Source organism: Berghia stephanieae, chromosome 2 (genome assembly GCF_034508935.2).
Source record: "Berghia stephanieae isolate SIO BIC M18660-M18661 chromosome 2, UCSD_Bste_1.3, whole genome shotgun sequence".
Classification (NCBI taxonomy): domain Eukaryota; kingdom Metazoa; phylum Mollusca; class Gastropoda; order Nudibranchia; family Aeolidiidae; genus Berghia; species Berghia stephanieae.
In genome coordinates, this window is record NC_088361.1 from 13,344,768 (window position 1) to 13,357,267 (window position 12,500).

At 36.0% G+C, this 12,500-nt stretch overlaps 1 protein-coding gene across 1 annotated transcript in view; it reads right to left on the reverse strand.

Moving 5' to 3' along the window:
• LOC144964352 (integrin beta-1-A-like) overlaps positions 1–12,500 on the reverse strand; it is a 37,552-nt gene that overhangs the window by 20,736 nt on the left and 4,316 nt on the right. The window contains exons 5-13 of the mRNA XM_078898468.1: positions 12,233–12,314; positions 10,741–10,884; positions 10,296–10,392; positions 7,886–7,982; positions 6,930–7,022; positions 5,171–5,251; positions 4,020–4,097; positions 3,134–3,319; positions 2,343–2,419 (exon numbers count right to left, since the gene is read on the reverse strand). Coding sequence (XP_078754594.1) covers positions 2,343–2,419; positions 3,134–3,319; positions 4,020–4,097; positions 5,171–5,251; positions 6,930–7,022; positions 7,886–7,982; positions 10,296–10,392; positions 10,741–10,884; positions 12,233–12,314 — 935 coding nt within the window. The remainder of the gene's footprint in view (positions 1–2,342; positions 2,420–3,133; positions 3,320–4,019; positions 4,098–5,170; positions 5,252–6,929; positions 7,023–7,885; positions 7,983–10,295; positions 10,393–10,740; positions 10,885–12,232; positions 12,315–12,500) is intronic.

Here is a 12,500-nt window from a genome sequence, read left to right on the forward strand (position 1 = left end):
GGGTCCCTAGACAACAGTAACACTTAACATGAAGGACGAGACATGTTGCCTATTAGGTGAAATAACAATTGTTGTTCCAACGGAGACAACACTGTTAACGTCCAGGTACTCATTTTACACCTGAGTACGATGAGAGAATGTGAGTAAACAGCCTTTTCCAAGGACTCAACAATGCGCTGCTCAGAGCGAGATTAGAATCCAGGACCTTCCGACCCACAGGCAAGTGTCATACAACTAGACAACATAAAACAAAAACATTCTCAACATAATCTGAATCAATCCGTATTAAAATGAAAAAGTAAAAAATAAAATAAAAAGGAGAAAAACTTATTCAGAACTAATCATTCTCAGTAGCAGATGCTTAGTGTTGAAACCCAGGAAAAGTTATGAGCAGTGGGGGCTGTCTGAAGTATGCGATTGTGAAAATACTAACAAAAAGGTGAAAATGGAAAGGCTTCAGATGGTAACAGTACAGGCAATGGACGTTTCCAGGCAATGGACCTTTCGTGTCCAAACCCTTCATCAGCAGAACAATACAAAAAGGAACACTGAAATCAAATAAAATTAAATTAGTAAGAATAGGTACGGCAAACTGCCGCTAATGCGCTCTGGCGGACAATTTTCGATGTGTTTTACATAAATTTTACTTCATTGTATTCCATTAAATATCAAAATGACAAGGATAAAATTTATATCAATCGAAAGCTTATTCAAATCCCTTTAAAATGGTGTCTAAATGATTTATCTGCTTTTTTTAAAAGATAATTTAAGTGGGTTTTGAAACAAGTCACTAATCGGCTCGCCCGCTGATGGAAAAAACGAACTTTTCGCGATCGGTCATCTTGAAGAGCTTGGAGAATTCGGGCCATGGGTGGTATCGGATCAGTAATTGGTTTTAAATGTGCACAAGATCTTGACGTTTCGATCGATACCAAATAACTGTTGGTTTATTTAGGGGAAGCGATTTTATTTTTAAAATTTCTCAAAAAAAGGAAGATTAAACTCATTTCCACAAAATTTCAGCAGACTATTTTTACATTACTGGAAAGCTCATCCATTTTTCTCTTAAAATATGGAGATGCCGTACCGATTATAAGTATCGCCCGCATTCGCCCAACATTTAACTTTGGTAAATAAACACGAGTTGCACAGCCCAGTCAGTGAGAGCAAAATGGCGTGCCGACCAGAGGCTGCCTCGACGGACACATTTTTTGTCTCCCTTGGCGATTTATGGGAAATATGCATTTTTTGCGTTTTCGTGGCGCTTAAAATGTAATTAAATAAAGAGCTAGAGTTCTGGAAAAAATTGGAGTTGTTTAATGTCTATGAGACTCTAAGCAGTTGAAATTTTGTCATTGTGAGCCCGATTCTTTTTTTTATACGAAGCAAGAAGTTGGGTGCTGAAGCAGGGTGTCGCCACGACGAAATTGTCAAATTTTCAAATGACCATATCTTCTTTAAAAATTTAGATACATGTATGATATTGGTATCAAAATGCTCAGAATTGCAAACTCTTTTAAGCAAAAGTGACTAAATTGAGCATTGTTGGGTTTGAAAAATCAGTTTTCTGTACCTAGTAAGAATTGTGATTTGTACCCGAAGCATCCATTGTCTGTACTGTCCCCATCCAAAGCCTTTCCAATTTCATCTTTTCATTGGTGTTAAAACACAATTGCTGTTACAGACCAGTCCCTGTGAGCTACTTTTAGTAAAAGGACATGCCTACAGTGTAGGGCAAAGCAATAAAGAACTGTTCACGACCCGCACTGATCTATAACCATAAGTTTATCCAGTTAGGAAATTATTTGTTTGTTTTTATATCAGCGCCAGGGTTAGGAAATTGGTGAGCTGAAGAGGAAAGAAAATATCTCTCCAATTAAAGTATGAATTTAATTCTTCATCTTGAAATTCCACCTTAAAGACTAGACCTTCAAACATGCCTGACAAAAACATAAAAATAAAAACACTGATTTTTCATTTTGTTTGTGAATTTGCTTGCAAATGAAACTGGTATACAGGAAATTGGGAAGAGGCACTGAGTCGATATAGGACGAATAGGAGGCATTCAACATTAAATAACACAAAAGGAAAAGTAGCTGTCAGAAAGGCAAACCAAGGAAGTCCTGGATAGGAAAAGTGGAGGCAACAACCGGCAAAAAGATAATTGACTGCTCTGTAATGGCCCTTGAGCGTGAAGAATGGCGTTCCATGACATTCAACCTCTGTAGGGAGACGGAACTCCGGTAAGGTAAGGAAACACAAAAGGGCTACTGCTGCTCTTTAAAATCTTTCTTTTTTTTTTCCTTTTCAAAACCCATAAACTTTTAGTATCATTTACTCACCCTTTGCACTTTGACTTCATTACGATATTTACGTGATCTGCGTTAGATGGCTTGAACTGGATTCGAGATCTCAATTCCTGCACAAATAAATTAATGAAAAAAAGTTTAAGGAAAATTACTGGATGAGATTATATAATTACAATCTAGCAATATAGAGTCAAAATAGAACTAAGTGGTCCTTCAGAGCCTTTGGACCCTTAGATCCCAATAGCAATTGCTTTCTATCCTTTCGAAAGGACGCTAGTCTATCGCAAAGTACTTCCTACCAAATCTAACAGACTCAACTACCTATTCACTGCTGGGTGAACAGGGGAGGGACGGGGGGGGGGGGGGGGGGGGGGGGGGGAGAGAAGGAGGAGTTAGAGAAAAAAAAACTCGACTGCACCCAGGATCTTGGTCTCATTGCGTGTCAAGCGAGTGCTCTACCAACTGAGCTATCGTGATCCCCAAAATAGAACTAAACTGAAACTAATTCACTTTGTCATCGAATGCAACCTTTGAACTGTCTGAAACCAGTTACAAAGTGTAGAAAGCTGGAATTTGTTATACACAAATGGTCAAGATAGATATGGAGAATCTATCATTTTATTAAAAATAGATCTAAAATCATAACACTGCTAAACGAAAATTGCTCAAGAATGTTTTACAATATAAGAAAAATGTCTCATCAATTTGATTGTCTTAAGAGTCACAATGTCAATATTAGAAACCTTTTTAAAAGGACAATTATTTAAAATTTTATTCCAAGCACAAAAAAAAACAAACAATGATAGCAAAATTGATTTACTCACGTAATATTTGGAAGCAATCAGCTCTACAATGTTCTTGGAATTTTCTTCCAATTCTCCCACGACAGCTCCATCCAGGAAGTTCTCAAGTAGTTTGTAGTGCTTTGTCACATTACTCATCACAGCAAAGATGACGTTGGCATTCTTTTGCCTAAGTTTAGAGGCAATTTGGCTCACCGAAGGGTAATCCTAACAGAGTTAAAAGCATAACATCAAATTGCAACATCTTCTATTCTGACAGATTAACTCTCTCGAGTTCATATGCATGGAAAATCGAACAAATTTGTTCGATTTCAATGAGGTGAACTCGAGAGAGTTAAAAGCATAACATCAACATTCTAGCTAACAGTCAAAACAGTAATTCAATAAAAGAACTATTCTGTTGGCTGATGAAGGGTTTTGAGCCTAAAATGTTCCGTGTTTGTTTTTTTTGTTCTTTTTTTGAAGCTGTTATATCCATTTTTGTTCCTCCCACACTCTACTTAACAATTATCACATCAGCTTGCCATCCCAGCCAACTCCATCCTCTACGTAACAATTATCACATCAGCTAACCAGCCAACTCCACCCTTTACTTAACAATTATCACATCAGGTTGCCAGTCAACTCCATCTTCTACTTAACAATTATCACATCAGCTTGCCCACCAATTCCATTCTCTACTTAACAATTATCACATCAGCTTGCCCACCAATTCCATCCTCTACTTAACAATATCACATCAGCTTGCCCACCAATTCCATCCTCTACTTAACATTTATCACATCAGCTAACCAGCCAACTCCATCCTCTACTTAACAATTATCACATCAGCTTGCCAGCAAACTCCTCCCTCTACTTAACAATTATGACATATCTAAAACGTCAACAAAAATGAGTCTATACTCACATAAACTTTCTCTCCAACATATTCTCCTTCAGAATTCAAATCACACTTTAAGTTGCTTTGCTTGGTTGCTCCGCCCAACTGGAAAATGAAATCACATAATGAATAATCAAACTGGAATTAATTCAGAAAGTTAACAAAACTTTGAGAAAATTCTACACAGGTCAACTCAGAATCTAGAAAAAGGATAGCTCAGTTGGTAGAGCACTCGCTTCACACGAAAATGGACCAAGATCGAACCCGGATGCAGTCGAGATTTTTTAACGACCACCCTGGTCACCCAGGAGTGAATGGGTAGCTGAGTGTTAGATTTAGTACTTTTTGATAGACTAGCATCCTATCGAAAGGATAGCAAGCAATTCCTATTATCCATTTCACTCTATAGAAACTGGGATAAACTCCGGCTCAGTGTTGCTGTTATGTTGTATAATTATCTACCCTGCTAATGTCCTCTACTGCACTAAATGCCATCTAGTCCATGATACATTGTTGCTGTTATGTTGTATAATTATCTACCCTGCTAATGTCCTCTACTGCACTAAATGCCATCTAGTCCATGATACATTGTTGCTGTTATGTTGTATAATTATCTACCCTGCTAATGTCCTCTACTGCACTAAATGCCATCTAGTCCATGATACATTGTTGCTGTTATGTTGTATAATTATCTACCCTGCTAATGTCCTCTACTGCACTAAATGCCATCTAGTCCATGATACATTGTTGCTGTTATGTTGTATAATTATCTACCCTGCTAATGTCCTCTACTGCACTAAATGCCATCTAGTCCATGATACATTGTTGCTGTTATGTTATATAAAATCATCTGCCCTGCTAAATAACTTTCTCTTACCTTGAGCCATGGGAAGCACAATGTAATTTCCTGTTTTGGATTAACAAAGTTCATCTTATCTTCTCTTATTTTTAGTTCATTCTGATATAACACAGCTTTGAGAGTTTCAAAGTATATTCAATCTTAGGATTTCGCCAATAAATCAACAATTTGATGACAACACACATGAAAGTGGAAAAAAAAATAAAAATAAAAAAAACAATTTTAAAATAAAAAATGGTAAATGGAACCAAAAAATAGACTGATACACCACACAAAGACTAAGGGCTATAAATAAATCTATTAAAACTCTGACCCTTACCTTGCCAGCTCCAGCAAGATGAAAAAGGGAGTTGGAGCTGTAGACAATGATACGACGAGACACATCTCTCCAACCGATTGACTGTAAAGAAAATTGAAAACAACAGACAAGCACGATTACGATTATTGATTTATAGACTAACCAATAATTTCATTTTCCCCCACTTTGAGGGTTGCATTCAGGCAGTTAGAAGATATACGTTTTAAAAAAATAACAATCAGGAGTCACACAACAGAGAGATGATTTACATGGAAAAAATACCATCTCTCATAAAAATAAAAACCAAAAAAAAATATTTTAAAAAATTATTTTTACAAAACAAAAGAAACAAATATTATCCGACTGTCTAACAAAAGATGAAAAGCAGAGCAAGGACAAATTCAAACAGCCTAATTTGGCTAAAATCTGAAAAAGTGTGTGTGTTTGTTTGTTTTTATGGGTTCTAGAATTACAATTAAATTATCCAAGAAAAAGAAAGACATATATGGGACAGATGTAGATTCCAAGAACACACTTTCAGTGTACTTAGTTTGAAATCACCTAAATGTCTCATTCTGACAAGCACAGGTCCCCACTAAGAGGAACACACTTAAATGTTTACAAATCATACATATGAAAAACAAAACAATAAATAATACAGTGCATAACAGAGATGATTTACAAGACAAAAAATGTCATCTCCCATAACTCTAACTATACATTTGACTGTCTCTCTCCCAGCCAGGGCCAGGATAGAACCAAGTAATCTCATTCCAAGACAAAGACAGAAAGCATATTGGAAAACATATAGAGGGATACAAAACACAGAGTAAGTAACTCCCTTCCCACTATGGGAGATCACGAAGAAAAATTGTGTAGAAACATTGTCAGACAAAGCAAGAAAGAAGAATACAAGAAAAAAAACATCCCCCAAAAGTCAGTCTTCCTGGATTGCTTTGTCTGGCACTGTTTCTTACAGACTTTTTCAGATCTTTCTTATCTCCCTTAATTGTCATTTGGCAAAGAATGTCAAGGACTAAAAAAGATGAAAAGCAGAGCCAGGACAAATTCAAACAGCCTAATTTGGCAAAAATCTGAAAAAGTGTGTGTGTTTGTTTTTAAGGGTTTTATGGTGCTTGCAACACATTCAGGTTATATCAGCACCAATAAAAAGGAAGAAAATGGGATAGTAAAAAGTTCTAGAATTACAATTAAAGCACCCAAGAAAAAGTAAGACAAAGGGGAACTGGGAACAAATAGGGATCAGACGTAGATTCCAAGAGCATACCACCAATGTACTTAGTTTGAGATCACCTATAAGTCTCATCCGGACATAAGCACAAGATCCAACAAAGAGGAGTACACTCAAATGCTTACATTATACATTCAAATTAACAAATATAATAATACATAACAGAGAAATGATTTACAAGGAAATAAATATCATCTCCCAAAACAATAACTACGCCTTTGACTGTTTCCCTCCCAACCAGGACTCCGGCAGGACAAAACCAAGTAATCTCATTCCAAGACAAAGACAGAAAGCATGTTGGAAAACAGATATAAGGGGATAGAAGACACAGTAAGTGCCTCCCTGCCCGCTATGGGAGGTCAGTAACCCCACCCAGAAAATCAAGCCTAATTTGGTCGGCTGTGGAATGAAATCAAGTATTGTAAAGGGTAATGAGTATGGTGAAAATAGGAGAATGGTCGAAATTATGAGAATGTGTTGAAAAAATTGTAGATGATTACTTATATGTTTTATAACAAAGTGACCTACTTTACAATCTAAAGCCTGGATCAAGCCATCCAAACCTCCCTCTGCATCGTCCAAACTTTGTGACACATCATTTAAAGCCAGTCTCATTTTATTCTGGTAAAAACACAATTCAAATACCAATAATATTTTTCAACAACAATAAAAAAATAGATGAAAACAAATTCAAATATGTCTTTCCATCTATTTCATTATGAGAATAATCAGACAATGGAGAATTTTTGTGATATCAAATCGACGAATTTACAGAAAGGAATTTATTGTTGTTTATTGATTCAGCTCAGACTCCGTTATTTCAACGTTTATTATCAATGATATGGTGAATTTTAATAATAAATGTATAGAGAGTCCTGTGACAGGTTTTTAAAAAATGCCAATTGAGCTTTTAAAAAAAAAATTGAGCTTTTACCTTTATATAGCGCAATATCCACTAAACATGCTCAAAGCGCTTTACAAGGGGTCCCTGGCCAACAACAACACTTGGCGTGTAGGACGAGATACGACGCCTATGAGGCAATATTACAATTTTTTTTCGGACAGAGACAACGCTGTTAACTGCCAGGTACTCATTTTACACCTGAGTATGGTGAAAGAATGTGAGTAAAGAGCCTTTTCCAAGGACTCGACTATGTGCCGAGCGAGCGAGGCTTGAACCCAGGACCTTCCGATCCGAAAGGGAGTGTCATACCACTAGACCACATAGCAGCACAATTCACTGCAATGGGAGCATAACAAATATACACTTTTAACCCTTCAAATTAGAATGACACAGTCTGAATCAAAAACATTTATTTTACAGTGTAGGATTAAAAATCAGCCTGAAGCAGATCTTTTTTTCTTTTCAAAAACTTAATTTAGATTCGCGTTACTGAAAATGTTGTTCTTAGTCTTAAAAATAATTTGTTGAGAAGCTCCTACGATAACACATCATTTTCTTTTTAATACCAGGGAATACTTACAGCAAATTCCTCATTGTTATCACCCAAGTTGACTTGATTACGAAAATCGTGTGGTTTGCGACACTGACGATTTTGTAGAGGGCATCGATCCTGTAACCTGTTCCAAGAATTTAAACATCAATACAGAATAAATAAAGTTTTCTGGTTTTGTGTCTGGCTCTCAATTAGCCAGAACATGTGAAAGGAATTCTGTACAATTATATGTTGATTATCATAAAACACCGGGACCTCTCTAATCCATCGCTGTCGACATTGCCCCGATTAGACAGATTTCCCGATTTGCCAGGAAGGCACATATATTTTAGTTGTCACCCAAGCCTTTGGAGTATTAAAACCCCTTTAGACGAATAAACCTGAAATAAACTGGTTGAGGAGGAGAGACTTCAAAAGAGGTGGGCTAAGAACAAAGGACTGGTGCATACGGTCTTTTCTTGGTGGGGGGAATGGGGGAAGAATTTTTTTTTAATTATTTAATTTCTTTCATTCTTTTGAAAATTTTTGTTTTTGTCAGAGGGTAGAAAAGATTATTTCCATTTTCATTAATCCTTCTTTCGTTCTTTCTCTCCTCCTCCTTCTTCCTTTTCTTCTTGTTAGTTTGTTTTGTTTGATATCTCTGTAATTTTCTTAATAACAGACAGCAATAGGCTGTTGCTATAATATTGTAGTTATTAGTGCATGACACAAACCCACATTTCCCCTCCGAACCATCTAATCAAACCATTTAGCCAATGAAAATTGAAGCGTTTTCTAACTTTAAAGATTTGGTATTAACTAGAGACACTCCAAGTGATGTCAACTGGGCACACATATTTACAATGTCTTTATCAAACAATGCACCATAAATTGGCCGAACAAATCATTAGTTCCGCCTATGTCCCTTTATTTGTTCGGCCAGTGTCATGTTTGGGAAGGAAAGAAACTGTAATGCATTGCTCAGGCTGGGATCAAGGCATCAACAACCTACCCCAAGAAGAATGTTCGTTTAGACCCATTCCCTTTGAAATTGCCTGTAAATGCAGGAGACACGTTTTACATCTTGAGAGATGAGAGCCATTATAGTAAACATTAACAAGATAGGATTCACATGTGATAAAATCAAAAGCTAGAGGTGCCTGTGTTACTTGTGTGTTGAGTGCATATGCATACTACTTGTTTGCATAGTGACAACTTTCAATTATGTTTTTCTGTTCCGTTATAATAGTTCATGTAATATTTTGAAGCAGTGAAATATGGAACATTGCAAAAAAAAAATTGTCAAAAGTGTCCTAATTAACCAGAGATTTTTTCCCATTAGGCCCATGGAGTATGGAGCCAGACTGTATTCCGGCTTCTATAGCGTGAAATGGACAATAACAATTGCTTGCTATCCTTTGGATAGGATTCTAATCTATCGCAAAGTACTTTCTGCCAGATCTAACATACCTAGCTACCCATTCACTACTGAGTAGACGGGGGATAAGAGAATTTTTTTTACTGCACCCGGTATCGATCTTGGTCCCTCTGCGTGTGAAGCAAGTGCTCTAACAACTGAGCTATCCAGGACCCCCTTTCCCAAGGAAAGAGGTGGTAAAATTCTTGTGAATGTGTGTTTTGTAAAATATTGTGGTAGGGTTACTGCTGTTTTATTGGAATCTAACTGAAAATGAGGTGTGTGGGAGGGTGAAAGAAAAGGAGGGAGAAAAAAACAGGAAGAACAGACCTCTCAGTCCTAAATGTAAAACTGAAGACCTAATCAGAGGTACAGAATCTCACGTTAACTGTGCAGCTCATGTGCGGCTATATGTGCCAAAACATGACGTAATCAGTCAGAAGGTGAAAATTTTGGATTTGCACTTTTTTGCATTTTCAGAGCATTTTAATCTTTATTTGAAGTAAATCGGGTGATTTTTCATGAAGTTATGGTCAGATGTATGGGAAAGGTATTCAGTAACTTTTCTCAAATTTCATACTTTTTTAACTTGACTAGCTGTACAAAATATTTAGAAGTGAAATTAAGCTTTGATATTTCCCGAAGATGTACAAAAATGGTTGATTTAATCATTTATGACAAGAACTCATATTTGATCAAAATTAATCTTCTAACTAACCTTGGCAATACCTCTTATGGTATGAGACTCACTTTCGCATCGGAAGGTCCTGAGTTCAAGCCCTGCTTTGAGGGGCGCATGGTTGAGTCCTTGGAAAAGACTCTTTACTCACACTCTCATTGTACTTAAGTGTTAACAGCATTGTCTCTGTTGGAAAAAAATTGTAATAAGGCCATGTCCCGTCCTACAAGTGTTGCTGTTGGCCAGGGACCCTTTGTAAAGCGCTTTGAGCCCATTTAGTGGATATTGCGCTATATAAAAACAACTCAAGCTCAAACTAAAAATAAAACTGTGAATCATTGAAAGTGGACTGCGACACTCACATTTTATCCGTCCAGGCAGTGTAAGGCATCAGTAACTTGTCCACAAATGTACCAAATCCAAGTCTGAAGTTGTTAGTTATGTCTCTCAAGCTGTCAGCTAAGCACCAAAGAGACATAAGATTGTATTTTAGCTTCTTATGAGTAAAAAAAGAGGTAAATGAATGGCTTTATCTGGCAGAAGCCATGGTGGTATTGATGCTGTGCATTTAGATAAATTACTCATTAAATCTGGCAGCCAGATATAATGTACCAACACACAAAACTACGTCTAACCTTAAACTTTTATAGTCTGATACAAGTTTGTAAGAACTACTCATAAAAAAGGCTGGCTAAAAACAATAACAAAGAGCTGAGTGATGTGAATTTCGTTCCTCCTATTAAATAATGTTTCCACAATAAAATTTTGGCAGCTATAATGTAATCAAATTGGACACAATATACTTACAAATATCTTGCCCTAAAGCAATGAGTCTCTTCTGAGCCGCCTCTTCGTTTCGGACCATCCCATAACTGAGATCAAGGAGGAAATACAAATCTACTGGATAGTTGGCTTGTTGTCGGAAGGAAAGCTTGAAGTTCATTGGGTCATCTGTAATTCAAAAACACATATATGCCATTTGTTGTTAATGTTAAATAGTCCAAGTAACAATTATAATGAAAAAAATACCAAAAACATGAAGATGGAGTAATCAAAAGAATTGTTAACTTTTGCAAATGACACCCCAATGTGAAGGTTGGTAACATAAAGATGGGATAAACAAAAAGATTTACAGAAAATTGTAAATAGCACCTCATAGAGACTTTGAGGAGACTTTTCATTAAAACTTTAAAATTTATTTATCTTTTGGGATTGAAAAGAGCTTGAACGCCAAAAGGCCAAGAAAAAGGAAGATGACTGGATGGTCAAAATATAGAAAAGATTTCGAAATTATCAATGCTTATAATGACAAATGGAAAATTAATTCAAAGACTAGTTTAATCAGACAACAGAAGTACATGAAAAGAGCAATCTATGCATCCTGTCACTACCAAATCTCAATGTAACTCAGTCAAGGATTTGCATCTCTCCTAGATATCAGATGTGATTTTTTTTTTTTTATATCACACTTGATATCTTTTGCCTTTTTCCTCAGCTTATTTGTCTTAGCAAGGAGCGAGAAGTCCATTAACTTTTCTGCTGCCTCAGATGCCTCCTCAAGTTCCTTTTAAAAAAATGCAAGATTCGTTTCCAAGACCTTTCTTCTCTTTTTCAATTCTCTTCAAAGTGATTAAAATCCTTTTTTTTTCTCTACCTTGCTGGGCTGACAACACCAGATCTTTGTCAACCTGAGGCCTCCAATGAAATTGATGTGATCCTTTACCACTTACAGGGTGCCCACTTAAGTCCACCACTAAAAAATCAGATCAAATTTGTAAAAATCCGACCACATTTTAGTATATTTTTTTCCAAATCTTATCAATATTTCCCATAATAAATATAATTTATAATCTAACAAAAGATTAAAGAGACTTTAGGTTTTCCTCCCACTTCGCTTGAAAGTGTTGAATGCCATACACAAAAAAACAAACAAATAAATAAACCTGAAACAACCCAGTGATCCATCAAGCTGGTATTAAATAAAATTTAGTAACACTTACAAAAACACCAAATATAAAAGCGACTTTAATTTAATATTCACAGCAAATGGGGAGTTTGAATTGGACATCTCCATTTCCATTGTTTAAAGTGCAATTGTGGTCTATACCACTTTTAAATGCTTAAAGACCTGAACATCAATGGAAAAGCGTACAACCATATCAAAAAGAAAAATGCATACGACAAGGCCAAAAAAACAACAACAAAAAAGTATAAATAAGTTTTTTTGACATTAGGTTAGCAGCTATGATTGACTGTTTTTTGATAAAGTATCCACAGAACTACGAAATTTTGCACTTACTTGGCCTAATGTTAAAGGTAATGTTTTGAGGTTTAACTTGCACTGGTGGTGTATTAAGGCCTCCACTGGTCCAGTCAGAATCCTAGATGGACAGAATCAATTATTGATTTGACATTAAAAACATCACTAAATAAAATATACAAAGAAAAAAAAAAAATATCAAAAATATTCTTTCTTTAAACAAATAAGGTTGCGATTGCCTTTGAATATCAAATATAACTAATTTTTTTTAAAATCTTAATTACGGTCACACATAAAAATCAAATTT